Source organism: Entelurus aequoreus, linkage group LG12, assembly GCF_033978785.1.
Source record: "Entelurus aequoreus isolate RoL-2023_Sb linkage group LG12, RoL_Eaeq_v1.1, whole genome shotgun sequence".
NCBI lineage: Eukaryota > Metazoa > Chordata > Actinopteri > Syngnathiformes > Syngnathidae > Entelurus > Entelurus aequoreus.
Genome location: NC_084742.1, coordinates 2889445 through 2916962, shown reverse-complemented (window position 1 = coordinate 2916962; position 27518 = coordinate 2889445). Strand labels below are relative to the sequence as shown.

Here is a 27518-nt window from a genome sequence, read left to right as displayed (position 1 = left end):
CGGTTCGGTACGTACTTCGGTTTAGAGGTCACGGTTCGGTTCATTTTCGGTACAGTAAGAAAACAACAATATATACATTTTTGGGTTATTTATTTACCAAATTTGCAAAATCTTCCACCAAAAATATTTTTCTTACTGGAATATTTGACGTGAAGTAATGGGAACCTTGGATAGGTCAATAATTCATAATAACATTGATTTTGATTCAATATTATGTTTTGAGCAATGACAGTTTGAAAAAAAACAAAAAAACAGCTTTGTTTTATTAGTCAACATTGCAACCTTTTCTAAATTACATTTAACCTTTAAACTTTTTTATTTCACTTTTGTTATGTTTTTGTTTATTTTAATAGTATTTTTAGAATGTGCCGTGGGCTTTTAAAACATTAGCTGTGGGCCACAAATGGCCTCCGGGGCACACTTTTGACACCCCTGCTATAGATAATTAAAAAATTAAATCTGATAAATCTATGGATAAAAAGCAGAGCCTGGCGACGCATGCGCGTTTATCATAACTCTCTGCTCACCAATGCTGCTGCGCACACAATTTGTTTTGTTTTTAACCCCTTCTTAACCCTGAACGTACATTGAAAATACACGCAACCCTAACTCAAAATGCCGGACATTCGAGGCATTTAAGAAACTCCGCCCTGACAGCTCCGCAAAAGAGGACATGTCCGGTGAAAAGAGGACGTATGGTCAGTCTATCCTAGCCCGTTAGCTGCTAGCATGCCGTGTGTCGTGCCTCGGTGTGCATTGTTTACACAACGTGCGTCACGCTACTTAATATGTCCGTGTGGAAACTCATTCGGTACACCTCCGAACCGAACCGACACCCCCGTACTGAAACGGTTCAATACAAATACACGTACCGTTACACCCCTACTTGCCGTAGTTAGCTCTTACGGCTAATACCGTGGCACGCCGATGTGTTACTATGCTAGAAAAAGAGTGTTCGCTCTTACAACAACAATGTCGCTACTACTTGGTTATTATACAAGTTACAGAAACGTAAATGAAGTATTGTTGACGGTTGACGCATTTTTAAAGTGATTTAGTGGTACAAATGTTTGCTCCCACTAGCTGCATTGCTAGCCACCAAGAACGAGCCAATTTTTTTATATGTTAGAAAGCGAAAATTAATAAAACTTTCATTATCTTGTCTCTTATAAGGATTGTGAACGATAGGCAAAATTCCCCTTTAAGTACTTGTTTATGTGTACAGCTCTGGTAATGGGTACATCCGCACCCACCTGCACAAATGTACTTCAAAATGTAACAATCAAAATAAATATGACTTTTCTTTGGTTTACTAGGGCATGCATATATAATATGCATTAGTTTGACCATTTAAAATCAACGATAATAAAAAGGAGATGCTTGGAAATAGCATGAAAATGCCCCCAAAAATTTGGAAAAACGCGATTCATAGCGATACTTTTTGGTGTAACCATCATGAGCGTTCGGTTCAGGTATATTTCTTTTATATTTTGATAAATCATCATAAATAGGTATTGATCAATCTTTAAGCTGTGTGTATTTGACTTCAGTTTGCTTTTGACATCTTATTTAGAATTGTAGTTGAAACTTTTACAACCTTGTGTTGCGCTCATGATGGCGTAACCAAACTAGATTATTTTGAATACTTATTCCTTTTTTTACATATTTAAATATACTTTTTGGAACATGTACACTGCCGTTCAAAAGTTTGGGGTCACCCAAACAATTTAGTGGAATAGCCTTCATTTCTAAGAACAAGAATAGACTGTCGAGTTTCAGATGAAAGTTCTCTTTTTCTGGCCATTTTGAGCGTTTAATTGACCCCCACAAATGTGATGCTCCAGAAACTCAATCTGCTCAAAGGAAGGTCAGTTTTGTAGCTTCTGTAACGAGCTAAAGTGTTTTCAGATGTGTGAACATGATTGCACAAGGGTTTTCTAATCATCAATTAGCCTTCTGATCCAATGAGCAAACACATTGTACCATTAGAACACTGGAGTGATAGTTGCTGGAAATACACCTATGTAGATATTGCACCAAAAAGCAGACATTTGCAGCTAGAATAGTCATTTACCACATTAGCAATGTATAGAGTGTATTTCTTTAAAGTTAAGACTAGTTTAAAGTTATCTTCATTGAAAAGTACAGTGCTTTTCCTGCAAAAATAACCACATTTACATGTGACCCCAAACGTTTGAACGGTTGTGTACTATACATATAATACAATAAAGTCCCATGTAAAATTATGTTTCTAGCAATACTTTTAATTTTGCCTTTGTAAGTAACACTCCAATGTCCATTAGTGGAGCTGTACACATACCGTAATTTCCGGACTATAAGCCGCACCTGACTATAAGCCGCACCAGCTAAATTTAGGGGAAAATACAGATTGCTCCATATGTAAGCCGCACCTGACTATAAGCCGCACCAGCTAAATTTAGGGGGAAATACAGATTGCTCCATATATAAGCCGCACCTGACTATAAGCCGCACCTGACTATAAGCCGCACCAGCTAAATTTAGGGGAAAATACAGATTGCTCCATATATAAGCCGCACCTGAATATAAGCCGCACCAGCTAAATTTAGGGAAAAATACAGATTGCTCCATATATAAGCCGCACCCGACTATAAGCCGCACCTGACTATAAGCCGCACCAGCTAAATTTAGGGGAAAATACAGATTGCTCCATATATAAGCCGCACCTGACTATAAGCCGCACCAGCTAAATTTAGGGGAAAATACAGATTGCTCCATATATAAGTCGCACCTGACTATAAGCCGCACCAGCTAAATTTAGGGGGAAATACAGATTGCTCCATATATAAGCCGCACCTGACTATAAGCCGCACCAGCTAAATTTAGGGGAAAATACAGATTGCTCCATATATAAGCCGCACCTGACTATAAGCCGCACCCGACTATAAGCCGCACCAGCTAAATTTAGGGGAAAATACAGATTGATCCATATATAAGCCGCACCCGACTATAAGCCGCAGGGTTTTGATGTGTAATTAGCGTAGTATATAGGGGTTCCTGCTACCACGGAGGGGATTGTCGGGACAGAGATGACTGTTTGGGAACGCAAAGCGTCCCATTTATTAACTATAAATCTTTCAATCATTCAATCAAACTTTCACATCTTTGACATGGCGAACAGCATTCGTGCAGAGTACAAATAATACAACGGTGCAAAGTAGAGATGTCCGATAATATCGGTCTGCCGATGTTATCGGCCGATAAATGCGTTAAAATGTAATATCGGAAATTATCGGTATCGGTTTTTTTATTACCAGTATCGTTTTTTTTTTTTTTTTTTAATTTTTTATTAAATCCACATAAAAAACACAAGATACACTTACAATTAGTGCACCAACCCAAAAAACCTCCCTCCCCCATTCACACTCATTCACACAAAAGGGTTGTTTCTTTCTGTTATTAATATTCTGGTTCGTACATTATATATCAATATATATCAATACAGTCTGCAAGGGATACAGTCCGTAAGCACACATGATTGTGCGTGCTGCTGGTCCACTAATAATACTAACCTTTAACAGTTAATTTTACAAATTTTCATTAATTACTAGTTTCTATGTAACTGTTTTTATATTGTTCTACTTTCTTTTTTATTCAAGAGAATGTTTTTAATTGATTTATCTTATTTTATTTGATTAATTTTTTTAAAAAGTACCTTATCTTCACCATACCTGGTTGTCCAAATGAGGCATAATAATGTGTTAATTCCACGACTGTATACCTGTATATCGGTTGATATCGGTATCGGTAATTAAAGAGTTGGACAATATCGGCATATCGGATATCGGCAAAAGCCATTATCGGACATCCCTAGTGCAAAGTAATACAAAGTGCTCGCCTGTACGTTATCAAAATAACCAGCCTATATGAAAACTCAGTCTTTAATCATTGTGTCATCGTCTTCCTCCTGCGTACTAAAACCACCGAAATCCTCTCCGTCGGTGTCGGAGAAGAACAGGCCGTATATAAGCCGCACCCTTGTATAAGCCGCACCCTTGTATAAGCCGCACCCTTGTATAAGCCGCAGGGACCAGAACGAGGGGGAAAAGTAGCAGCTTATAGTCCGGAAATGACGGTATATATTTAGTTAATTGTTAATATTTATTGTTCAAAGAGAGCACAATCCACCAAGTCAAATTCCTTGCGTGTTAAATATACTTATAATAATATAGGCGGTATAGCTCGGTTGGTAGAACTTTCCACCATCCTAGTCACTGCCGTTGTGTCCTTGGGCAAGACCCTTTACCCACCTGCTCCCAGTGCCACCCACACTGGTTTAAATGTAACTTAGATATTGGGTTTCACTATGTAAAAGCGCTTTGAGTCACTAGAGAAAAGCGCTATATCAAATATAATTCACTATAAAGCTGATTCCGATTTTGAGATGACTTTGATGCAAAAACATGTACGTGAAAATATCAACACGAGAGGATGATAATGCCGTGATGTGCGTTCTAGTCCATGCAAATGAGGCGTCGCTGAGTGCGACAACACCACCACAATTACAATGTGTTTTTTCATGCAGGAGACAAAACCTTCCCGCCTTCGCCGGCTCAATGTCGTTACTGGAATGACAGCACGCCGCCGCTAAAGGTGTCAGGTTAGCATATTGCTCGCCGAGCTCTCGCTGCATTACTTTTGCATGCATTACCGCGTCGCAGGCGGCGAGGAAGCGTGCTGTTTCCGCCGCGAACGCTAATTCTCTCGCAGGAATGCCGTTCTATTGTGCACACGAGCATTCTATTTTCTGCAACAACAACAACAACGCTGAGCAAAAAGGCGACTAATTCATATTTATGACAGCCGCCATCTAATGAGCCCTACACATACACCATCACACATTGGATTAAGACGAGACATATACAGGTGTGTCGTTACGTGCTTTACCTTTGTCTGGAGCTGAGAGGTTGGGGTCACTGCGGGGTAGAGTGGTATCACCTATGTGATGAGGAGCCGCCCTCTGCACACACGTACACAAAATGTGTCTAAATCAGCATTTTCAAGACAGAAATAATTCTAATTACAGGAGAAGCTGCAGCAAAGTGTCTTTAAATCAATTTTCCATTAGAAGCCAACTGTCAACAACATCCCCCGTGCTTCAAACAGCAGGTGAAGTGCGGGGGAGGCGAATGGCCTCCAGAAGCAAACGTATTCATTTTGTGGTTTTTTTTCCTCCTTTCAGAGCTCGGTTGTGCACGGCCATCCTTCCACGCCGAGCACAAAAACCCTTCTGCAACATTTTTTTGTCGTTTGTGAAAGAAGACTTGAGTGAAGGCTATCCTTATAAAACAGCAATAAATGCGAGCGCTGAAGCACTAAATGTTCTTTGCTGGCATGTTTCAAAGCACAGGCAATTGCTGTTTCACTGCCACACAGCTGGAAAGATGGACACGTTTTCAAATAAATATGTCTCAAAAGTGTTGTCTCTGGCGGGAAATTACTGCCAAAAAGTCCACAAACGCACAAATGTTTTTACTCACGCCCAACGATTTGCAAGTAGAAAAAACATTTTCTGCAAGAAAAAAAAGAATCGCAAGTAAAAAATAAAAAATAAACATTTCTCTAAAGAAAAACATTATTTGCATTATAAAAACAATATTTTGTATGTTAAAAAAAAAAAAATTCTCCAAGTAAAAAAGCTATTTGCAAGTATAAAAAAAAATTCTGCAGGTAAAACTAATTTTCTTCAATAAATTCCCAAGTAAAAAAAAACAATATTCTGCAAGTAAAAAAAAAGTATTTTCTTCAATAAATAAACAATTGTCAAATAAAAAATATATATTTTTATTAAAGTAAAAAAAAAAAAAAAATCGATTTGCAAGTATAAAAACAATTGTTAGCAAGTAAAAAAAGTCCTATTCTCTTCAATTAAGAAAACAGTATAAACCTTTTTTTTTCAAATAGAAAAACAATTCACAGGTACAAAAACAATTTTATGTAAGTAAAAAAAATTATTCACGAGTAAAAAAAACTATTTTCTGCAAGTAAAAAGATAATTCACACGGATAAAAACATTTCTGCAAGTAAAAAAACCGATTCACAAGTAAAAAAAACCAACATTTTCTGCAAGTAAAAAGATAATTCACAAGTATAAAAAAGTATTTTCTGCAAGTAAAAAAAACTATTCACAAGTATAAAAACTATTTTCTGCAAAGAAAAAAAACACTTTGCAAGTAAAAAAAAACTATGATATGGAAACTCAGATATGGTAACACAGATATTGTGACCAAAATTATTATTATTGCGGTTTTGTTGAATGTGCTCAAAAAGTACTGATACACACACTGAAAACTTTTGACCAGTATTTTTTGTGAATAACTGAAATAAATAGACACTGTTAGAAAAGTATTTAGCATGTTTTATGTTTTTTATGCTTTACTTATAGTGTTTTAGTCTTTGTATTGTATCTGTTTTAATGGCGAAGCTTTTATTGTTTCCAATATCTGTTTGTACTGTAGCACTTTAGGACTTATTTAAATGAAAAGTGCATGACAAAAAAAAATCTACAGTTATTATACATTATTCCTGGCGGGCGTTGTGTCCTACTCTGTTCAGTGGTCCTTGAACGCACCGTAAAAGTAGAGAATGATCACTCTGTTCAAAGAGAGCACAGCTTGTAGGTTCAATGTGCACAATTGAATATGTTAGTTAAGGGGTGTCAAACTTGTTGTCATTGAGGGCCACAGGGCAGTTATGGTTGCCCTCAGAGGGCCGATTTTAACAATGAGTAATATATGAATATATATATATATATATATATATATATATATATATATATATATATATATATATATATATATATATATATATATATATATATATATATATATATTATCTTGCGTTTTGTTTCGCAATATTATGCAAAAGCAACTTTTCTTAACTTCTGGTACCTGCTGATCTGTATTTGGAATCTGCATAAATCCTGAAAATTTGCACAGGTCCGCCTTTGAAGTCTGTGGCGATGCCATATATATATATATATATATATATATATATATATATATATATATATATATATATATATATATATATATATATATATATATATATATATATATATATATATATATATATATATATATATATATATATATATATATAAAACACAATATTGAAAGTTTACTTTAAAAAACTGGCAGCTCAGTCACCAGAATTTTACAGTAAGAGCAGTGGTTTTTTTTTTACAGCATATAAAAAACTTGAATAATTGGAATGGAATGGAAAAACGATACCACTGTTTTTAGCGGTAAAATAAAAAAAAATATTTACCGTAAAATCTTGTTGTTTTAAAGCTTTTTTTGTTAGTTTTTTCACGTTTTAGTGTCTTATTGTATATAGAAAAAAATAGTACCAAAGTTGATTTTACGGTAAAAAACTTAGTCGGTGAATTTAACCCTAAAATCTATTGTCAATTTTACAGTCTATAATTTGATTGATAATTTATTCTTAAATCATAAGTCAAGCAGATATTTAAGTACAGTATTTATCTTTATTTGAACAAAAAAACATTTTTTGGAATACATGATAATATAATATTTAATTTTAATAATATTGCATTTTAAAATATATGCTATAGCATGCAGTACATGATTTTTAATGTCAAAAGGGAAAGAACAAATATATTTAGTAAGAAAAAATTAAGCATTTTATTAACGCATATTACAAACCAATCCATATGAGTTGGGAAATTGTGTTAGATGTAAATATAAACGGAATACAATGATTTGCAAATCCTTTTCAAGCCATATTCAGTTGAATGCACTACAAAGACAACATATTTCATGTTCAAACTCATAAACTTTATTTATTTTTATTTTTATTATTTGCAAAAAAAAAAAAGTTTATCAGTTTGAACATCAAATATGTTGTCTTTGTAGCATATTCAACTGAATATGGCTTGAAAATGATTTGCAAATCATTGTATTCCGTTTATATTTACATCTAACACCATTTCCCAACTCATATGGAAACGGGGTTTGTATTTCCAGGCTTTTGCGGGCAACATATAATAATGTGGCGGGCTAGATTCGACCCCCGGGCCTTGAGTTTGACACCTGTGTCTTAGTTGCTCTGACAGTAATGTGTTTACATAGGTTTAAAATGAGGTATGACGTTACTTAACGGGGAAAAAACGTTAATGTCTCTTGTTTTCATGCAAGCTAGCGAGCTGGCACCAGTCAGTCCAGTTCATCAAAGTGCACTTATCAATCTTGCTTTTTTCATCATTTTAATTTAATTTAAAACGGTAACATTAATTGAATTGAATTTGAGAGCGCCCAGCATGGACGAACAGAACAGACAAGTCATTGTTTTGTCTGCTCGCGGAAAACAAACGTCGTAATCTACGATTTGACTCCTTCGAATGGCCTTGACGCTGTGGAAACAGGGCCAGGCTGTTCTGAAAAACACCTCGCGAGGACACCTCAATGATGGACGCTTTGGACCTCCCTCCCTCCGCAACGACACCTGGAGTCGAACTTTTGCAGATCGGCCTCAGTCTAAAAAAACATTACATCATCACACCCAAGACAATTGGGCACACACGCACCCCCCCCCCACCCCCCCCTCCTCCACCCCACGCCTTCACCACCGCTTGTTTTCCCCTCGGGGTGATGGTCGGACGGCAGCGCTTCATAGCAGCAGTCGACCTCCAGGGCCCCCAACCCCCCGCCCCTCTGTTGCGAGTTGTCGTGATTAAATGTAACGTGTTTATGTGTGCATTGCATGGAGGTTTTTTCCCACTCCAGGCTAGGCCCCCTTAGGAGCCCAGTCTCGATTGTATTTTTTTACTCATCTTTTTCCTTTGGCAACCCATCAGCGTTCCTGTTCTGTAACCCTGTACACTGTTTGTTTGTCTAATCTTGAACGGGTTTGGGCTGAAAACAAAGTTTCGTTGTACTTGTGCAATGACAATAAAGACCTATCTATCTATCTATCTATCTATCTATCTATCTATCTATCTATCTATCTATCTATCTATCTATCTATCTATCTATCTATCTATCTATCTATCTATCTATCTATCTATCTAACATTAACTGTCAGGAGTTTTGGATGATAGCAGCTCTGTTAGAGTATAAAATATTGTTAACTCGGCGAATGTCTGTGCAAAAAAAAGTGCCTTTTATTAGCTCTCGATAATTATTGCTGACATGTAATTTGTGTAGTGCATGCGAGTGCTGACCTGCGTGGGGTCCAGAGGGTTGGGGAAGATGGCGCTGACAGGCCTCTCTCTGGGAGACAGGCAGGCGTTCTCTCTGGAATGCTTGTGTTTCTCCGCCATCTGCGGCGAACCTGCAGCAAGTGGGCGGCCAACAGTCAGAGCGAGAAGACGCAACAGAGCGGCGGGGGCGGCGTTAAGACTGTATAGACTTCGCGGCGGACGCTCACTGAGAAATGGCCACGGCGAGCGTATTTCACGGCCTCACGTGACCACGCACGGCTGGCTCCGCCCCCCCCCCCGATAATAACACACAAGCAGTAAGTCACGGCGGGCTTTACGGCGAGCCAGGGGCCGCCAGCTGCCCGCCAAAGGGGAGCGTCTACGCGTCCATAAACGTCGCCGTATATTGGTACCTTTTTATGACTTGGAGCGGGGCAGAAATATGGCGTGATAAGAGCAGGGGCGAGAGAAGGGAGCGCCGTAATGAGGTCCAAGAGGTTCAACGCCACCGTGCTGCAATCTTGCACCGGGCTCACTTTGTATTCGCTCCGTTTCTCAGCGCCCAACTTTTCATCCTGCCGTCCCGGTTGTCGTATTTCATGCGCCCGCCCGTATCGCCAGATGTCAATCTTGCCTCTAACCTTAACAGACGGGACCATGTGGAGGTTTAAAGGGTTCCTGTTTACCGCACGTGGCTTGAAAGACAAGAAGTGGGGACATTATTCTTAAAACAGACATTTTTCCTATGGAGTTTTGCAATAAATTCACAGGAGTTTGGTTGCGTTTGCGTTTTGTGTTACATTTGGTACAGATTAGGGCAAATATTTTGACCCGGGGGCCACATTGAGAGAAGAAATGTATCTGGGGGGCCAATGTGTATAAATTATATGTACACAATTAGCTGTACAAATCAGGGGCCGTACTTATCAAGCTTCTTAGAGTGCCATTTTACACTTAAGTCCTGAGAATTTGCGAAATTTAGTCCTACTCTCAAACTTAAGAATAAAAGCTTTTTATCAACGTTCTTAAGTCTAAGAATCACTCCTACTCTCCACGATATTTAAGAGACCTTCAGAGGTGTCTTAAGTGGTTAGGAGTTGCCAGCAGGGGATGGCACTGAGGCGAGAGAGACGTGCGCCAACGTTCAGGGAACGGAACAATGTTGTTGTTTTTTTTGATGACGAGCAGCTGATCAAATGGTATCGTTTAGACAGAGCGGATATTATTTTTGTCACAGATTTAATACTTTTCGATTCCTTGTTGATTTCTGCATGTGTCTGCAGTGGGCTAGTATATATAGAGCCACCCACACCAGTTTCAAATTAGTTGCCTAATTAATGAATTGGAAAGAAAATGTTATGACAGTAGCGTATGTGTGTGGCCGTGAGGTGAGTGACGTCAGTGAGTGTGTGGGCGAGAGAAGAGAGGGAGCGGTAGCGTGAGTGCCGGCGGGGACTAGTTTGTTTTGTATTATTTTGTAGTTTATTGTCAAAATATACACTCCCATTGTCCACTTAAATATTATCAGATATTTCTTTATTCTTAGACAACGGATTCCCTTCCGTGATTGGTCATTTCTATGGACACAGAAATGACGTCACCTAAAATTGCGTTTACGGCACATAGTAATGTCGTAATTCAGCTCTGAGTGTGACACTTAAGATTCAGTCCTACACTTCGCTGAAAGTGTGAGTAAGACGCTTGATAACTAACTTTTAAGTGCAGCTTTCAGCCAATAATTTATTTACTCTTAAGTCAACTCTTAGCAGACTTCTTAGGAGTAATTCTAAGAAGCTTGATAAGTACGGCCCCTGCTGTGTTTGGGTCCCTTTATTTCAGGAACACTAATATCAAAAGTCACAATGTCCGATAGAATTAGGTATGTCCGATAATGGCTTTTTGCCGATATCCGTTATTGTCCAACTCTTAATTACCGATACCGATATCAACCGATACCGATATATACAGTCGTGGAATTAACACATTATTATGCCTAATTTGGACAACCAGGTATGGTGAAGATAAGGTCCTTTTTTAAAAAATTAATACAATAAAATAAGATAAATAAATTTTAAAAAAATTATTGAATGAAAAAGAAAGTAAAACAATATAAAAACAGTAACATAGAAACTAGTAATTAATGAAAATGTGTAAAATTAACTGTTAAAGGTTAGTACTATTAGTGGAGCAGCAGCACGCACAATCATGTGTGCTTACGGACTGTATCCCTTGCAGACTGTATTGATATATATTGATATATAATGTAGGAACCAGAATATTAATAATGAGTGTAAATGGGGGAGGGAGGTTTTTTGGGTTGGTGCACTAATTGTAAGTGTATCTTGTGTTTTTTAAGTTTTTTTAATTCTAAAAAAAATAAATAAATAAAATTTAAAAATTTAAAAAACGATACCGATAATTTACGATATTACATTTTAAAGCATTTATCGGCCTGACATCTCTAGATAGAATTCTAAAAAAGTTATGCCGTACCACCTCAAAAAAACAAAATCAAATTTTACAGTTTTTTCCTGAATGGGACACCCAAAATGTACCTTAAAATAAAGAAAGTGGGATTGAAAATATTAACTATGCACAATAAAACACTGAATATTAACAACATATGTACATATTTTGCTTCTCAGACCAGCTCCTCAATAGTTGTGTATCTTTTACAATGAAGCAAAACAACAAAAATGTAAAAAAAAAAAACAGCAAAATATCAATGCAAAGTGTAATAAACACCTACAATATGATTTATTATTACGTGAAAATCTGCTTCCGCGTCGGTTTCTGACACACGCGTTTCGGGCTGGCTGCTCTGAAAACAAACCCCGCCCACTCTGGTTTGTTCCTGGTCTGAGCTGCTGTGACGTAGATTACCGTAATAACTCCTATAACAGCCAAAAGTGCAGATTTCGACCATTGAAAAACTTTCTGTAGTTCAAGACTTGCGGCCATTTAAAAACAGCACTGCACATCATAATGGCGGCAAGGGTTTTGATGTTAAAGGTCTAAAAAAAAATGTGTAGAACGGATTGAAATTTGCCCAAATCTGGATTAGGTTAAAGGTGCAGATTGGTGAGTTTATTGTTACGGTTGAGCGTTACAGACAGCTTGCATCGGGGCAAAGTGATGCTTTGAGAGGTTGCTGTTTCTTGCACATAGCTTAAAAGAGAAGTAGTGAGGACATTCATCTTAAAAACAGGCATTTTTTCTATGGACTTTTGCATTAGAGTCATATGTGTTTGGTTGTGTGTTGCAATTTGGTAAATATTAAAGTTAAAGTGCAGATTGGTGACTTTATTGTTACATTGGAGCGTTACAGAAAGCTTGCGTTGTGGCCGCGAGATGCTTTAAGAGGTTGCTGTTCCCTGCAAACCGTTTTTTTTCCTATACAGTTTTGCATTGAATTCACACGTTTGTTTGTGTTTTGTGCTACATGTTGGCACGGATTAGGGTAAAGGTGAAGATGGCTGAGTTTTTTGTTACGTTTGAACCGCTATAGTCAGCTTGCATTGGGGCCTCATGCTGCTTTAAGAGGTTTGCTATTTCTTGCACATGCTTGAAAGACATAAAGCAGGGGTGTCCAAACTTTTTCCACTGAGGGCCGCACACGGAAAAATGTAAGCATGCGGGGGCCATTTTGATATTTTTCATTTTCAAACCATAACAAAATATATGGATTTTTTTTTTTTTTAACCTTTAGAGATCCCGGGGACCATAAAGGGTCTCAGTCATTAAAACGTTAAAAATAAGTCAAATTATTATTATTGTAAATATTGTAAATCTCTATATCAACTTCAGGTTGATTTTCTGTCAAAGACAACTTTGTTTTTTAAAGCAAAACTGGAAATATGCAGTATTTAGTAATTAGAGCTCTAAAAGATCAATAATGCAGGACACCATTGATTTTAATTCTTTAATATTTTTGAGAAATCAGTGAAAATATTAATAAAATCCCACTAAATATGTTTGGGATCCAAAAGGTCCCCCACTCATAAAGTGATACATTTTTATTAGTTTTTTTTTTACTTTCAACACTTAAGTAACGAGATCAACTTCAGATATATCTGTCGATTTTACGTATGAACTATTATTTTGTTTGTTTTTATGCTCTTTTGTCAAAGAAAACTTTGATGTTTTTATATGGCAACCACACAATATATGCAATATTTTTTCCACATAAAACATTTTAAAGTGAAATTTTTGAAGTAATTGGAGCCATGAATAGGTCAATAATTCATTATAACATAGATTTTTTGTCTTTTTTTTTTTTGGAGCAATGGCAAAAAAAAAAGAAAAATAAAGAAAGACAAAAGAAAAAAAAACAGCCTGCATGGCAGCTTTGTGTCAACATTGCAACTTTTTATCGTTAGATTTCACCTCATTTCACTTTTTTAAATGTTTATTTTTATTTTTGCAATACTATCAATTTTGCAATTTTTGCAGAATGTGTGGCGGGCCGATAAACAATTAGCTGCGGGCCGCAAATGGCCCCCGGGCCGCACTTTGGACACCGCTGACATAAAGTGAGGTCACTAATCATAGAAACAGGCTTTTTTTTAATGCAGTTTGGCGTTAAATTCACATGTGTTCGGTTGCCTATTTGCGGTTTGAGTTACATTTTTAGGGTAAATGTGCAGATTGATGAGTTTATTGTTCAATTTGAGCGTTACAGACAGATTGCATCGGGGCCAAGTGATGCTCTATGGGGGTTCCTGTTTCTTGCAGGTGGCTTAAAAGAGAAGTGAGGCCATTAATCTTAAAACAGGCAATTTTTCTATGGAGTTTTGAATTAAATGCACATGCATTTGGTTGTGTTTGTGTTTTGTGCTACATTTTGGTACAGATTAGGGCAGGGGTCACCAACACGGTGCCCGCGGGCACCAGGTAGCCCGTAAGGACCAGATGAGTAGCCCGCTGGCCTGTTCTAAAAATAGCTCAAATAGCAGCACTTACCAGTGAGCTGCCTCTATTTTTTTAAATTGTATTTATTTACTAGCAAGCTGGTCTCGCTTTGCCCGACATTTTTAATTCTAAGAGAGACAAAACTCAAATAGAATTTAAAAATCCAAGAAAATATTTTAAAGACTTGGTCTTCACTTGTTTAAATAAATTCATTTATTTTTTTTACTTTGCTTCTTATAACTTTCAGAAAGACAATTTTAGAGAAAAAATACAACCTTAAAAATGATTTTAGGATTTTTAAACACATATACCTTTTTACCTTTTAAATTCCTTCCTCTTCTTTCCTGACAATTTAAATCGATGTTCAAGTAAATTTATCTTTTTTATTGTAAAGAATAAAAAATACATTTTGATTTAATTTTTCATTTTAGCTTCTGTTTTTTTGACGAAGAATATTTGTGAAATATTTCTTCAAACTTATTATGATTAAAATTCAAAAAAAATATTCTGGCAAAGCTAGAAAATCTGTATTTAAATATGTAATTTAAATCTTATTTCAAAGTCTTTTGAATTTATTTTAAAATTTTTGTTCTGGAAAATCTAGAAGAAATAATGATTTGTCTTTGTTAGAAATATAGCTTGGTCCAATTTGTTATATATTCTAACAAAGTGCAGATTGGAATTTAACCTATTTAAAACATGTTATCAAAATTCTAAAATTAATCTTAATCAGGAAAAATTACTAATGATATTCCATAGATTATTTTTTCAAATTTTTCAAAAAGATTCAAATTAGCTAGTTTTTCTCTTCTTTTTTTCGGTTGAATTTTGAATTTTAAAGAGTCGAAATTGAAGATAAACTATGTTTCAAAATTTAATTGTCTTTTTTTTTCGTGTTTTCTCCTCTTTTAAACCGTTCAATTAAGTGTAAATATAATTAATTATTAATAATAACAGAGTTAAAGGTAAATTGAGCAAATTGGCTATTTCTGGCAATTTATTTAAGTGTGTATCAAACTGGTAGCCCTTCGCATTAATCACTACCCAAGAAGTAGCTCTTGCTTTCAAAAAGGTTGGTGACCCCTGGATTAGGGTAAACGTGAAGATTGATGAGTTTATTGTTACGGTTCAGCGTTACAGACAGCTTGCATTGGGGCCAAGTGATGCTTTAAGAGGTTGCTGTTTCATGCACGTGGCTTAAAGACAGGAAGTGAGGACATTAATCATAAAAACAGGCATTTTTTCTGTAGAGTTTTGCATTAAATGTACAAACCCCAAAACCAGCGACGTTGGCACGTTGTGTAAATGGTAAATAAAAACAGATTACAAGGATTTGCAAATCCTTTTCAACTTATATTCAATTAAATAGACTGCAAAGACAAGATAACTAACGTTCGAACTGGAGAACGTTATTTTTTGCAAATATTAGCTCATTTGGAATTTGATGCCTGCAACACGTGACAAAGAAGTTGGGAAAGGTCGCAAAAAAGACTGAGAAAGTTGAGGAATGCTCATCAAACACTTATTTGGAACATCCCACGGGTGAACAGGCTAATTGGGAACAGGTGGGTGCCATGATTGGGTATAAACGCAGCTTCCATGAAATGCTCAGTCATTCACAAACAAGGACGGGGCGAGGGTCACCACTTTGTCAACAAATGCAGTTCAAGAAAAACCTTTCTCAAGCAGCTATTGCAAGGAATTTAGGGATTTCACCATCTACGCTCCGTAATATCATCAAAAAGTTCAGAGAATCTGGAGAAATCAATGCACGTAAGCGATGATATTACGGACCTGCGATACCTCAGGCGGTACTGCATCAAAAAGCGACATCAGTGTGTAAAGGACATCACCACATGGGCTCAGGAACACTTCAGAAAACCACTGTCAGCAACGACAGTTTGTCGCTACATCTGTAAGTGCAAGTTAAAACTCCACTGTGCAAAGCGAAAGCCATTTATCAACAACACCCAGAAACGCCGCCGGCTTTTACGGAGTGTTGTTAAAAGGAAAGGCCATGTAACACAGTGGTAAAAATGACCCTGTGCCAACTTTTTTGCAACGTGTTGCTGCCATTAAATTCTAAGTTAATGATTATTTGCAAACAAAAATTAAGTTTCTCAGTTGGAACATTAAATATCTTGTCCTTGCAGTCTATTCAATTGAATATAAGTTGAAAATAATTTGCATATCATTGTATTCTGTTTTTATTTATGAATTACACAACGTGCTAACTTCACTTGTTTTGGGTTTTGTACATGCATTTTGCTGTGTTTGTGAAATTATTAGTTTTTTGCCTATTTATATAATTTGGCTATGTTTTAAATCACATTAGTTAAATTGCTATCACTCCATATTTCATTGCGTGTCTATTTAATTTGCTTTATTGCCTATGTTAAAAGAGTTGTTTAGCAAAATAAAGCCTTTAAATGCTTATATTATACTTTACATGTTGGTGCAAAACAAGACAAAGGTGCAAATTGGTTCATTCATTTTTACTTTTGATCATTAAAGTCTGTTTGAATTGGGGCCACAAAGGGGCAGTGACCTTTTAGATCCAGCAGAGGGAGCTACAATCGAACAAGACCGTTCAAAATGCATTACTGCCCCATACAGGACTGGAGTGGAACTGCATCCATCCAGCATGTAACACAATTTAGTCCTAGTGTTGCCGTTAATCAGAAATGACTTTTTTCAGGCTTCTGATTGGCTAAAAGGGCCCGGCTGTACATTTAAACACAGATGCGAGTTTTACCTCGGGCACTGGAGGGCGCTGAGCTGGTGACGTTGGGCGAGGCAGAATGGTTGGAGCTCAGGCTCGAGGTAGACGGACTGGGCTGTACATGGGACAAAGACTAACATTAAAGAGTCAGAAACACAAATTATCCACATGGTCCACAGAGTAATACAACAATATGTTGGTCTCCCAACCCCTTTGAGATGTCTGTCTACTGTCCTAGCATGCTAACACCAATCCTAACGCCTAACCTCTCACCCTAAACCTAACACTTAACTCTAATGCTAAAAAGCAACCCTAACTGGAACACTAACACACAGCCTGTTTACAGGTTACCCCAGCTTTAAACCTAATAACAGTACAAAACAACCTTAACATCAACAACTAGCATGCTAACACTAAACTCTAATGCTAATTCCTAACTAACTCTAACCCTAAACCTAATGCTAACACCTAACTCTAACGCTAATACCTGGCCTACTAACACCTTACTCACGCTAACACTTAACCCTAATGCTAAAAACTAACCCTAACTCGAACGAGAACACACTAAGACCAAAATATGATGCTAATGTCTATGCTCTCAGAAACACAAATTGTCCACATGGTCCACAGAGTAATACAACAATATTTTGGTCTCCCATCCCCTTTGAAATGTCTGTCTACTGTCCTAGCCTGCTAACACCAAACCATAATCCTAACGCCTAACCTCTCACCCTAAACCTAACGCTAACACTTAACTCTAACGCTAACACTAATCCCTAACGCTAAAAAGTAACCCTAAACCTAATAATAACGGTACAAAACAACCTTAATGTCAACAACTAGCCTGCTAACACCACACTCTAATGCTAATTCTTAACACATGTATATTCATATATTACTCATTGTTAAAAGCGGCCCTCTGAGGGCAACCATAACTGCCATGTGGCCCTCAATGAAAACGAGTTTGACACCCCTGCCTTACGCAAACGCTGACACCAACTACAAACCCCGTTTCCATATGAGTTGGGAAATTGTGTTAGATGTAAATATAAACGGAATACAATGATTTGCATATAATTTTCAAGCCATATTCAGTTGAATATGCTACAAAGACAACATATTTCATGTTCAAACTCATAAACATTTTTTTTTTTGCAAATAATCATTAACTTTAGAATTTGATGCCAGCGACACGTGACAAAGAAGTTGGGAAAGGTGGCAATAAATACTGATAAAGTTGAGGAATGCTCATCAAACACTTATTTGGAACATCCCACAGGTGAACAGGCACATTGGGAACAGGTGGGTGCCATGATTGGGTATAAAAGTAGATTCCATGAAATGCTCAGTCATTCACAAACAAGGACGGGGCGAGGGTCACCACTTTGTCAACAAATGTGTGAGCAAATTGTTGAACAGTTTAAGAAAAAGCTTTCTCAAGCAGCTATTGCAAGGAATTTAGGGATTTCACCATCTACGCTCCGTAATATCATCAAAGGGTTCAGAGAATGTGGAGAAATCACTGCACGTAAGCAGCTAAGCCCGTGACCTTCCATCCCTCAGGCTGTACTGCATCAACAAGCGACCTCAGTGTGTAAAGGATATCACCACATGGGCTCAGGAACACTTCAGAAACCCACTGTCAGTAACTACAGTTGGTCGCTACATCTGTAAGTGCAAGCTAAAACTCTCCTATGCAAGGCGAAAACCGTTTATCAACAACACCCAGAAACGCCGTCGGCTTCGCTGGGCCTGAGCTCATCTAAGATGGACTGATGCAAAGTGGAAAAGTGTTCTGTGGTCTGACGAGTCCACATTTCAAATTGTTTTTGGAAAGTGTGGACGTCGGAAAAGAACCATCCGGATTGTTATAGGCGCAAAGTGTAAAAGCCAGCATGTGTGATGGTATGGGGGTGTATTAGTGGCCAAGACATGGGTAACTTACACATCTGTGAAGGCACCATTAATGCTGAAAAGTACATACAGCTTTTGGAGCAACATATGTTGCCATCCAAGCAACGTTACCATGGACGCCCCTGCTTATTTCAGCAAGACAATGCCAAGCCACGTGTTACATCAACGTAAAAGAGTGCGGGTACTAGACTGGCCTGCCTGTAGTCCAGACCTGTCTCCCATTGAAAATGTGTGGCACCTAAAATAGCAGAAGGGAGACCCCCGGACTGTTGAACAACTTAAGCTGTACATCAAGCAAGAATGGGAAAGAATTCCACCTGAGAAGCTTCAAAAATGTGTCTCCTCACTTCCCAAACCTTTACTGAGAGTTGTTAAAAGGAAAGGCCATGTCCTTTCCCAACTACTTTGGCACGTGTTGCAGCCATGAAATTCTAAGTTAATTATTATTTGCAAAAAATAAATAAAGTTTACGAGTTTGAACATCAAATATGTTGTCTTTGTCGTGCATTCAACTGAATATGGCTTGAAAAGGATTTGCAAATCATTGTATTCCGTTTATATTTACATCTAACACCATTTCCCAACTCATATGGAAACGGGGTTTGTATAACGCTAACACATACTGCTAACACGTAACCCGTCACCCCAACTCTCAACCAACGCAGCTTTGAATCGTGGTGCGTTCAAGTACCTGCATGTTGAAGACTTCGTCCGAGCTCTCCGACTGCCCCGTGATGTTGCTGACCTCGTTGGACGCCTGGGAGGACAGCGAGGAGGACGAGTAGCGATTGACCGCCGGGTAGCTGCGCAGGCTGCATTGATAAAGAAAAAAAAAATCGACATAAACATGCGTTATTGTGAAGATGCATGCAACGAAAACAAAAATAAAGCCGCTTAGAGACTCACCGGAACAGAGCGAGGAGACAGATAAGACATGGAAGAAGACATAAATAGGAGGAAAATGTCAGATTGGAAGAAGATAATCACAGCCTCCTCCGAGCAAATGGCGTTTTTATAGAGAACAAACAAAAAAAGGTTTGCTTGAAGGTTGAAATCCAAAAAAAATAACAACTCAAAAGAGACAAAATGGGAAATGTCAGACAGAGGCGGATGCCAGGCAGGCAGTATCTTCCTGTGGGGCGCTTCCCCCTGGGATCAAACTGTGGAGGCAGAATGTCGCAGGGAGACAGCGCGACAGGGTCACTGAACACAACACACACACACACTCACTCAGGTGGCGCTCAGGTGGGGGAGAACGGAAGAAGCACAAAGTGGCGTTTGAGGTGGAAGGACGACACGGAAAAGTTGCAAGCGAAGAAGAGGACAAAGGAAGTGATGGAAGACTAAAGTGACTAAAGACTGATCGACTCTTTTTTAAGTTGCACAGTTTTTATGGATTTCCATGATTAAAATACATAATTGCAGCAAAATATTATATATGTCGTACTGTTTTTTTTCCATATACTGTAAGACACTATAACAGGGGTCACCAACGCGGTGCCCGCGGGCACCAGGTAGCCCATAAGGACCAGATGAGTAGCCCGCTGGCCTGTTCTAAAAATAGCTCAAATAGCAGCACTTACCAGTGAGCTGCCTCTATTTTTTAAATTGTATTTATTTACTAGCAAGCTGGTCTCGCTTTGCCCGACATTTTTAATTCTAAGAGAGACAAAACTCAAATAGAATTTAAAAATCCAAGAAAATATTTGAAAGACTTGGTCTTCGCTCGTTTAAATAAATTCATTAATTTTTTTACTTTGCTTCTTATAACTTTCAGAAAGACAATTTTAGAGAAAAAATACAACCTTAAAAATAATTTTAGGATTTTTAAACACATATACCTTTTTACCTTTTAAATTCCTTCCTCTTCTTTCCTGACAATTTAAATCAATGTTCAAGTAAATTATTTTTTTTTATTGTAAAGAATAATAAATACATTTTAATTTAATTCTTCATTTTAGCTTCTGTTTTTTCGACAAAGAATATTTGTGAAATATTTCTTCAAACTTATGATTAAAATTCAAAACAATTATTCTGGCAAATCCAGAAAATCTGTAGAATCAAATTTAAATCTTATTTCAAAGTCTTTTGAATTTCTTTTAAAATTTTTGTTCTGGAAAATCTAGAAGAAATAATGATTTGTCTTTGTTAGAAATATAGCTTGGTCCAATTTGTTATATATTCTAACAAAGTGTAGATTGGATTTTAACCAATTTAAAACATATCAAAATTCTAAAATTAATCTTAATCAGGAAAAATTACCAATTATTTTTTTAATTTTTTCAAAAAGATTCGAATTAGCTAGTTTTTCTCTTCTTTTTTTCGGTTGAATTTTGAATTTTAAAGAGTCGAAATTGAAGATAAACTATGTTTCAAAATTTAATTGTCATTTTTTTCGTGTTTTCTCCTCTTTTAAACCGTTCAATTAAGTGTAAATATCATTAATTATTAATAATAACATGGAGTTAAAGGTAAATTGAGCAAATTGGCTATTTCTGGCAATTTATTGAAGTGTGTATCAAACTGGTAGCCCTTCGCATTAATCACTACCCAAGAAGTAGCTCTTGCTTTCAAAAAGGTTGGTGACCCCTGCACTATAACATTAAAAAACAAACATTAAAACAACAATATAGTGCATATTTAAATGGAACATATAAAATGTTGGTGTTTACTTGAGTCACATTGCAGTCTACACGTATCTCTTATGTTTAACTGCCATCTACTGGTCACACTTATCACAGTATAATATAAATGTTATATATTTATATATTATATAAAAATATGATATAATAATACAATATAATTGTTAGAATAATTGTTTCTAAATGATCACAAAAGCTTTGTATTACATTGTGTTCCTGGCAGGCAGGGAGACGGGAGCTGTCTTTGGGGCCTACCAGGAGGAAGGCTCGTAAAACTCCACTGTGACTTCAAAGCGGACAGATGGCAGGATCTGCCCAATTTCCAGACAAACTCTTTTTCTCTTTGAACTATTTTATGGAACTCTTTTTGAACTATTTTACGACCTCTTCTTTTGAACTGTTCGGTAACCAAAGGCAACGCTGTTTACGACCCACTTCCCTCTGGAAGCAGCTGTTGTCAGGTGGGGGGAGAAAGTCAAATAAAATAAAGGAGGAGGAGTGCAATCTTTTGGCAGAGCGTGGGTGACACTGTAAGAGGTTCCAGGTCGGTCTGCCGATATTATCGGACGATAAATGCGTTAAAATGCAATATCGGAAATTATCGGTATAGGTTTTTTTATTATCAGTATCGTTTTTTTGTTTGTTTTTTTTTGTTTTTTTTAAATTAAATCCACATAAAAAACACAAGATACACTTACAATTAGTGCACCAACCCAAAAAACCTCCCTCCCCCATTCACACTCATTCACACAAAAGGGTTGTTTCTTTCTGTTATTAATATTCTGCTTCCTACATTATATATCAATATATATCAATACAGTCTGCAAGGGATACAGTCCGTAAGCACACATGATTGTGCGTGCTGCTGGTCCACTAATAGTACTAACCTTTAACAGTTAATTTTACAAATTTTCATTAATTACCAGTTTCTATGTAACTGTTTTTATATTGTTTTACTTTCTTCTTTATTCAAGAAAATGTTTTTAATTTATTTATCTTGTTTTATTTTATTCATTTTTTTAAAAAGTACCTTATCTTCACCATACCTGGTTGTCCAAATTAGGCATAATAATGTGTTAATTCCACGACTGTATATATCGGTTGATATCGGTATCGGTTGGTATCGGTAATTAAAGAGTTGGACAATATCGGCATATCGGATATAGGCAAAAAGCCATTATCGGACATCCCTAATTGAGTCCAAATTTAATTCTGTCTCTGTTTAACTCTTTGCCTCTTGTCTTGTTTAATAGATGTCATCAGTGTTTGAACCTGACAATAATACTGCGATGAGGTGGCGACTTGTCCAAGGTGTACACCGCCTTCCGCCCGAATGCAGCTGGGATAGGCTCCAGCAACCCTCCGCCACCCCGAAAGGGACAAGCGGTAGAAAATGGATGGATGGATGGAATATAATATGTCAGTATATATTATATACTGTATATATAATATGAAAATATTACATATATGTTATATTTTATATTGCTACTATGGTACATTTTTAGTCTACTTTATACCTGCATTATCCTTTCCATCCTTTGTAACTGAGCTACTGTGTGGAACAATTTCCCTTGTGGATCAATAAAGTTTGTCTGAGTCTAAAAAGACAAGGCCTCCTGTAATTTACGGAACCAAAGTGGCAAAGTGAGGCACGTTGTGTGTTGGTCTGTAAAGATGACGTTCAGGAAAAATGGAGAACTATTTGAAATCCTGTGAAGGTTCTAAATGTGAAATAATGTAAGCGATTTGATCGGAATGATCTCAAAATGGTCCAAAAAAAAAGTGAATATAAAAAACATTTACAATCTACAATTATTGAAAATGTTTATTCAGATTGGTGCTAATTTCAATTTTCACAGATTAGGATTAGTAAAGGATTTATAGCGGTTTGTGTTTTTCGAATAACCTTTGCAAGCAAAACTGCAGTGACCAGAAATGTGATGATATATTTCAATTTGACCTTTTCATGTGTCATTTCACAGTTTGTGTGTTTGTCCTTATGTGCCCTGCCAGGGGCTAGGCTTACCTGCGGCCTTAGTAAGGATAAGCGATATAAAAAAATGGATGGATTAAAATGAGTAATTTTACATTCTATTTTTTTTTTTTTTTTTTTTACATTAAAACATCAATGCTTAATTTTACAATTTATTTTCAATTATATATTTTTTTCCAGTTGACATTGTATTTTTTTTAAATTTTTACATTTCAAAACTTTTTGCAATATTATATTTTAATTAAATTATTTGGTAATTTTACATTTTAATTGAAAATGTGTAAATTAATTTAAAAAAATAATAATAAAAAAAAAGAAAATGTGTCATTTTAAATTGTAGTATTTTTTTCAATTATTATTATTATTTTTTAATTTTATCCATCCATCCATCTTCTTCCGCTTATCCGAGGTACAGGTCGCGGGGGCAGCAGCCTAAGCAGAACAGCCCAGACTTTCCACTCCCCAGCCACTTCGTCCAGCTCCTCCCGGGGGATCCCGAGGCGTTCCCAGGCCAACTGGGAGACATAATCTCCCCAACGTGTCCTCGGTCTTGCCCGTGGCCTCCTACCGGTCGGACGCGCCCTAAACAACTCCCCAGGGAGGCGTCTGGGGGTCATTCTGACCAGATGCCCGAACCACTTCATCTGGTTCCTCTCGATTTTTAGATTTTAATATTTCATGGAACGTTTGATTGTAATTTTACATTTCATTTCCCCCTGTGTAATGAACCTACAGAATAAAACCAAATATGTACAAACATATTTTAGAATTATACAATGTAATGTTAAGAATCTGCCAAAGATCAAAGCAGTTGTTTTTATTTTCTTTCAGCCTATATGTGTAAACAAATACAGAACAAAAGCATGAAAATAAATAAAATTAAAATGTATTTTACATTCTAGTTATAAAAATATGCTTTTTTAAATACATTTTAATATAGTTAAAAAAACAATTAATATTTGTATTCCCTGTCAAAAAAATGGACCAATAGAATAAAACCAAACATTTACAATTGTAATGTAGAATTTTGCATTTAATGTTATAAATCTGTCATATTCAAGAAACAACCCCTAGCTTTTATAACGTTAGCCAACAAATAATGTTATTTTATCGCAGCCATAAGTGTTATAATGAAGGCGACATGATGTAAGTGACTATTTTAGCTTTATTAGCCTACTATCAAAATGACTATGTGCCGCAGGCTGACGCAAATCTTGAATTTGAATAACTCCTGGAAATGACTGGCTTAGAATGGCCAAAGGTATAGAAATGTGTAGATGTGTGTGTCCAAGTGTAAGGAAACGGTAGGCTGTCTTCTTCTAATGGATATTACAATCTTTGCAAGCAGGGTAACATTTGCTGTGGTCTGGAACAACATGTACCACCAACAACTATCAGAAATTTCAGCCAAGATTACACACAGATAATGCAAATATGAATTAAATACACCGAGAACATTAAGTTAAGGAAATGAAATGAGCTCAAATATACCTACAAACGAGGCATAATGATGCAATATGTACATACAGCTAGCCTCAACGGCATGTTAGCATCGATTAGCTTGACCAAATATGCCTGATTAGCACTCCACACAAGTCAATAACTTCAACAAAGCTCACCTTTGTGCATTCACGCACAGCACAAAACGTTTGGTGGACAAAGCGAGACAAATGACTGGCATAAAACACGTCTTTCTGTGGCAGTGTCAGAGAAAGTCGTACATGTAAACAAACTACGGTGAGGTCAAGGACCGCGCGAAATTAGTAGGACAAAACGGCGCTCGACAAATACTCTGATCAGTGAAGCATGTTTAATATAAACAGTGGGATTTCTAACAATTAGGAAGGTTTGTGTCATGTTTGTCCTCCTACAGAACCCACTTTAAAACATATTAAAAAATATTAAAATAATAAAAATATATTTTTCCCCATCTTTTTCCATTTTCTTACATTCTGTTAGAAAGCTCCAGGGAGCCACAAGGACGGCGCTAAAGAGCCGCGGGTTGCCGACCCCCGACATACCTCAATAACTTTACTTTTGTCCCGTTGCGAGCTAAACTGACTCATATCGACTCAAAACGTGCTTGTTTCTATAATCGAAAAAATTTTGTGAGCAGTATTTAACTGTAGTCTATGAACAATGGGAAACCGGGCTTTCTGCTCCGCCGCTCCCAGTCTGTGGAACGCTCTCCCTGACCCCCTGAGGGAACCACAGACTGTGGATGCTTTTAAAAAAGGCTTATAAAGCCTTCTTTTTAAAAAAGCATTTTTTTAGATTTATGCATACTAGTTTTAGCTATTTGGCTGTTCTAGTTTTTATTTTTATTTATTTTTTATTATCTTTTTATTTGATTTTTGTAGCACTTTGATGTTGTTTAGTCAATGTAAAGTGCTTTTCACAAATAAAATCTATTATTATTATTATTATTATTATAAACCTTGGTGGAAACGTGTCTTGCAAGTCATTTTGGGTTCAAATCCCAGGTCCTCACCTTCGTCTGGCGGCGACTCTGCCGCCGTCCGGGCTGATGATGCTGGGCACCGAGTTCCTGCACGTACGCGGGCTTCCATTGGTGAAGTGCACCGGGCTTGCACGGACATAAGCCGGAAACTCCTGGGGGGGACAAAAGAGCAGAACTGCACGTGATGACACGCTTTCTCGTACGAGCGCTGAAAAATGTGTTTAATGAGGGGAAGACGTCAGTTAATTACTTTCAGGGAAATGATGTTATGCAAGTGGATTTTTTTTCCATCTCACAAATAGCTATTCATTAATAAGAGTCTGTTTAAGTCTTTTTTTTTTTCCTTCTTCTTTTTTTAATGATGTGGCACAAACCTGTATGCCCAGGCTGGACTTCATGAGATGGAACTGGTCCACCAGCTTCTTGTGCAGGGGCCTCATGTCCTGGGGGACCACCTTCTCGTGGACCGCCAGGCCGTACTCCAGAATGTGAGCCTGCAACAAATGACATCTTTAATGTTTGAAAAATGGACGCCTGTCAATAGTTTAGACACACCAGAAAAAATTTATGTTTTGACGGATGCATATATTCACATTTATCCATAATTAAGAGTTACTTCTTTCTATATTTCTATAGTCATATTTTAAATAGCTAATGTTCCATCTTGTACTCTTTTCATTGTTTTGATCGTCTCATGACAAAGTGCTTGCACTGTGGACGGCCTTGAAGTAGGAGGCAGAGAAGAGGAGTCCTCCCTGCTTCCCTTCTCGGGCCGACTTGAGATAACGGACACAATGGGCATCTGTGCGGCCGTGAGGGCGGGGGGGGGAGATATTGAAGAGGAGAGTGCATTCCGGGATGTTGTCAGATCAACTTGGGCTACGCATTCGTATGTGTTGTTCGAGGCTGGTCTCTATTCTCAAATATTTGACAATAAATTACAAAATACCTATCCTGTGCTTGGTGGTACATTTGAGATCAGTTTATATGTCATCTAAGGAACTTGGGACTGACCAGCGTTTTACATCCCACTTGGAGGAACATCTGGTCAAACGCAACAGTTTGAATATGAAAAACGTTTAAAGTCACACAGATTAGAATAAAAAAATAATTCAAAGTGGTTTGTGTTTGTTTTAATTCACCAACAAAAACAGAATGGAAAAATGAAAATGAAAGAATATATTTTTAAAAATTTTTGTCTAAAAAATCTCAGACTAGGATCAAAAAAGGATTCAAAGTGGTTTGTGTTTGTTTTTATTCCCTGTGTAAAAACACACAATGAAAAAAAAAATGAATACATGTATTTTACATTTTAATTTCATAAAATAGCATTTACATTTTGTAAAATCTCAGTTTAGGATCAAAAAATAATTAAAAGTGGTTTGTGTTTGTTTTAATTCACCGTGGAAACAAAAACAGAATGAAAAACTGAATAGGTGGGTTTAAAAAATAAATAATTTAGAAAATAGTATTTCAATTTTGAAAAATCTCAGATTAGGAATGAAAAAATGAAAAAGAATAAATGTATTTTACATTTTTATTTCATAAAATAGCATTAGCATTTTGTAAAATCTCAGTTTAGGTTAAAAAAAATAATTAAAAGTGGTTTGTGTTTGTTTTTATTCACCATGGAAACAAAAACAGAATGAAAAACTGAATAGGTGGGTTTAAAA

The 27518-nt window shown here is 36.8% G+C and overlaps 1 protein-coding gene across 9 annotated transcripts in view; it reads right to left on the bottom strand.

Moving 5' to 3' along the window:
* dock4b (dedicator of cytokinesis 4b) overlaps window positions 1-27518 on the bottom strand; it is a 313423-nt gene that overhangs the window by 15320 nt on the left and 270585 nt on the right. For 4 of the 9 annotated variants that reach the window (XM_062064465.1, XM_062064473.1, XM_062064468.1 and 1 more), the window contains 6 exons: window positions 26220-26339; window positions 25876-25997; window positions 19441-19561; window positions 16869-16968; window positions 9224-9333; window positions 4927-4999 (listed from right to left, as the gene is read on the bottom strand). In XM_062064465.1, the coding sequence (XP_061920449.1) occupies window positions 4927-4999; window positions 9224-9333; window positions 16869-16968; window positions 19441-19561; window positions 25876-25997; window positions 26220-26339 (646 nt within the window). The remainder of the gene's footprint in view (window positions 1-4926; window positions 5000-9223; window positions 9334-16868; window positions 16969-19440; window positions 19562-25875; window positions 25998-26219; window positions 26340-27518) is intronic. The other 5 variants (XM_062064467.1, XM_062064470.1, XM_062064472.1 and 2 more) reach the window with 3 other exon arrangements.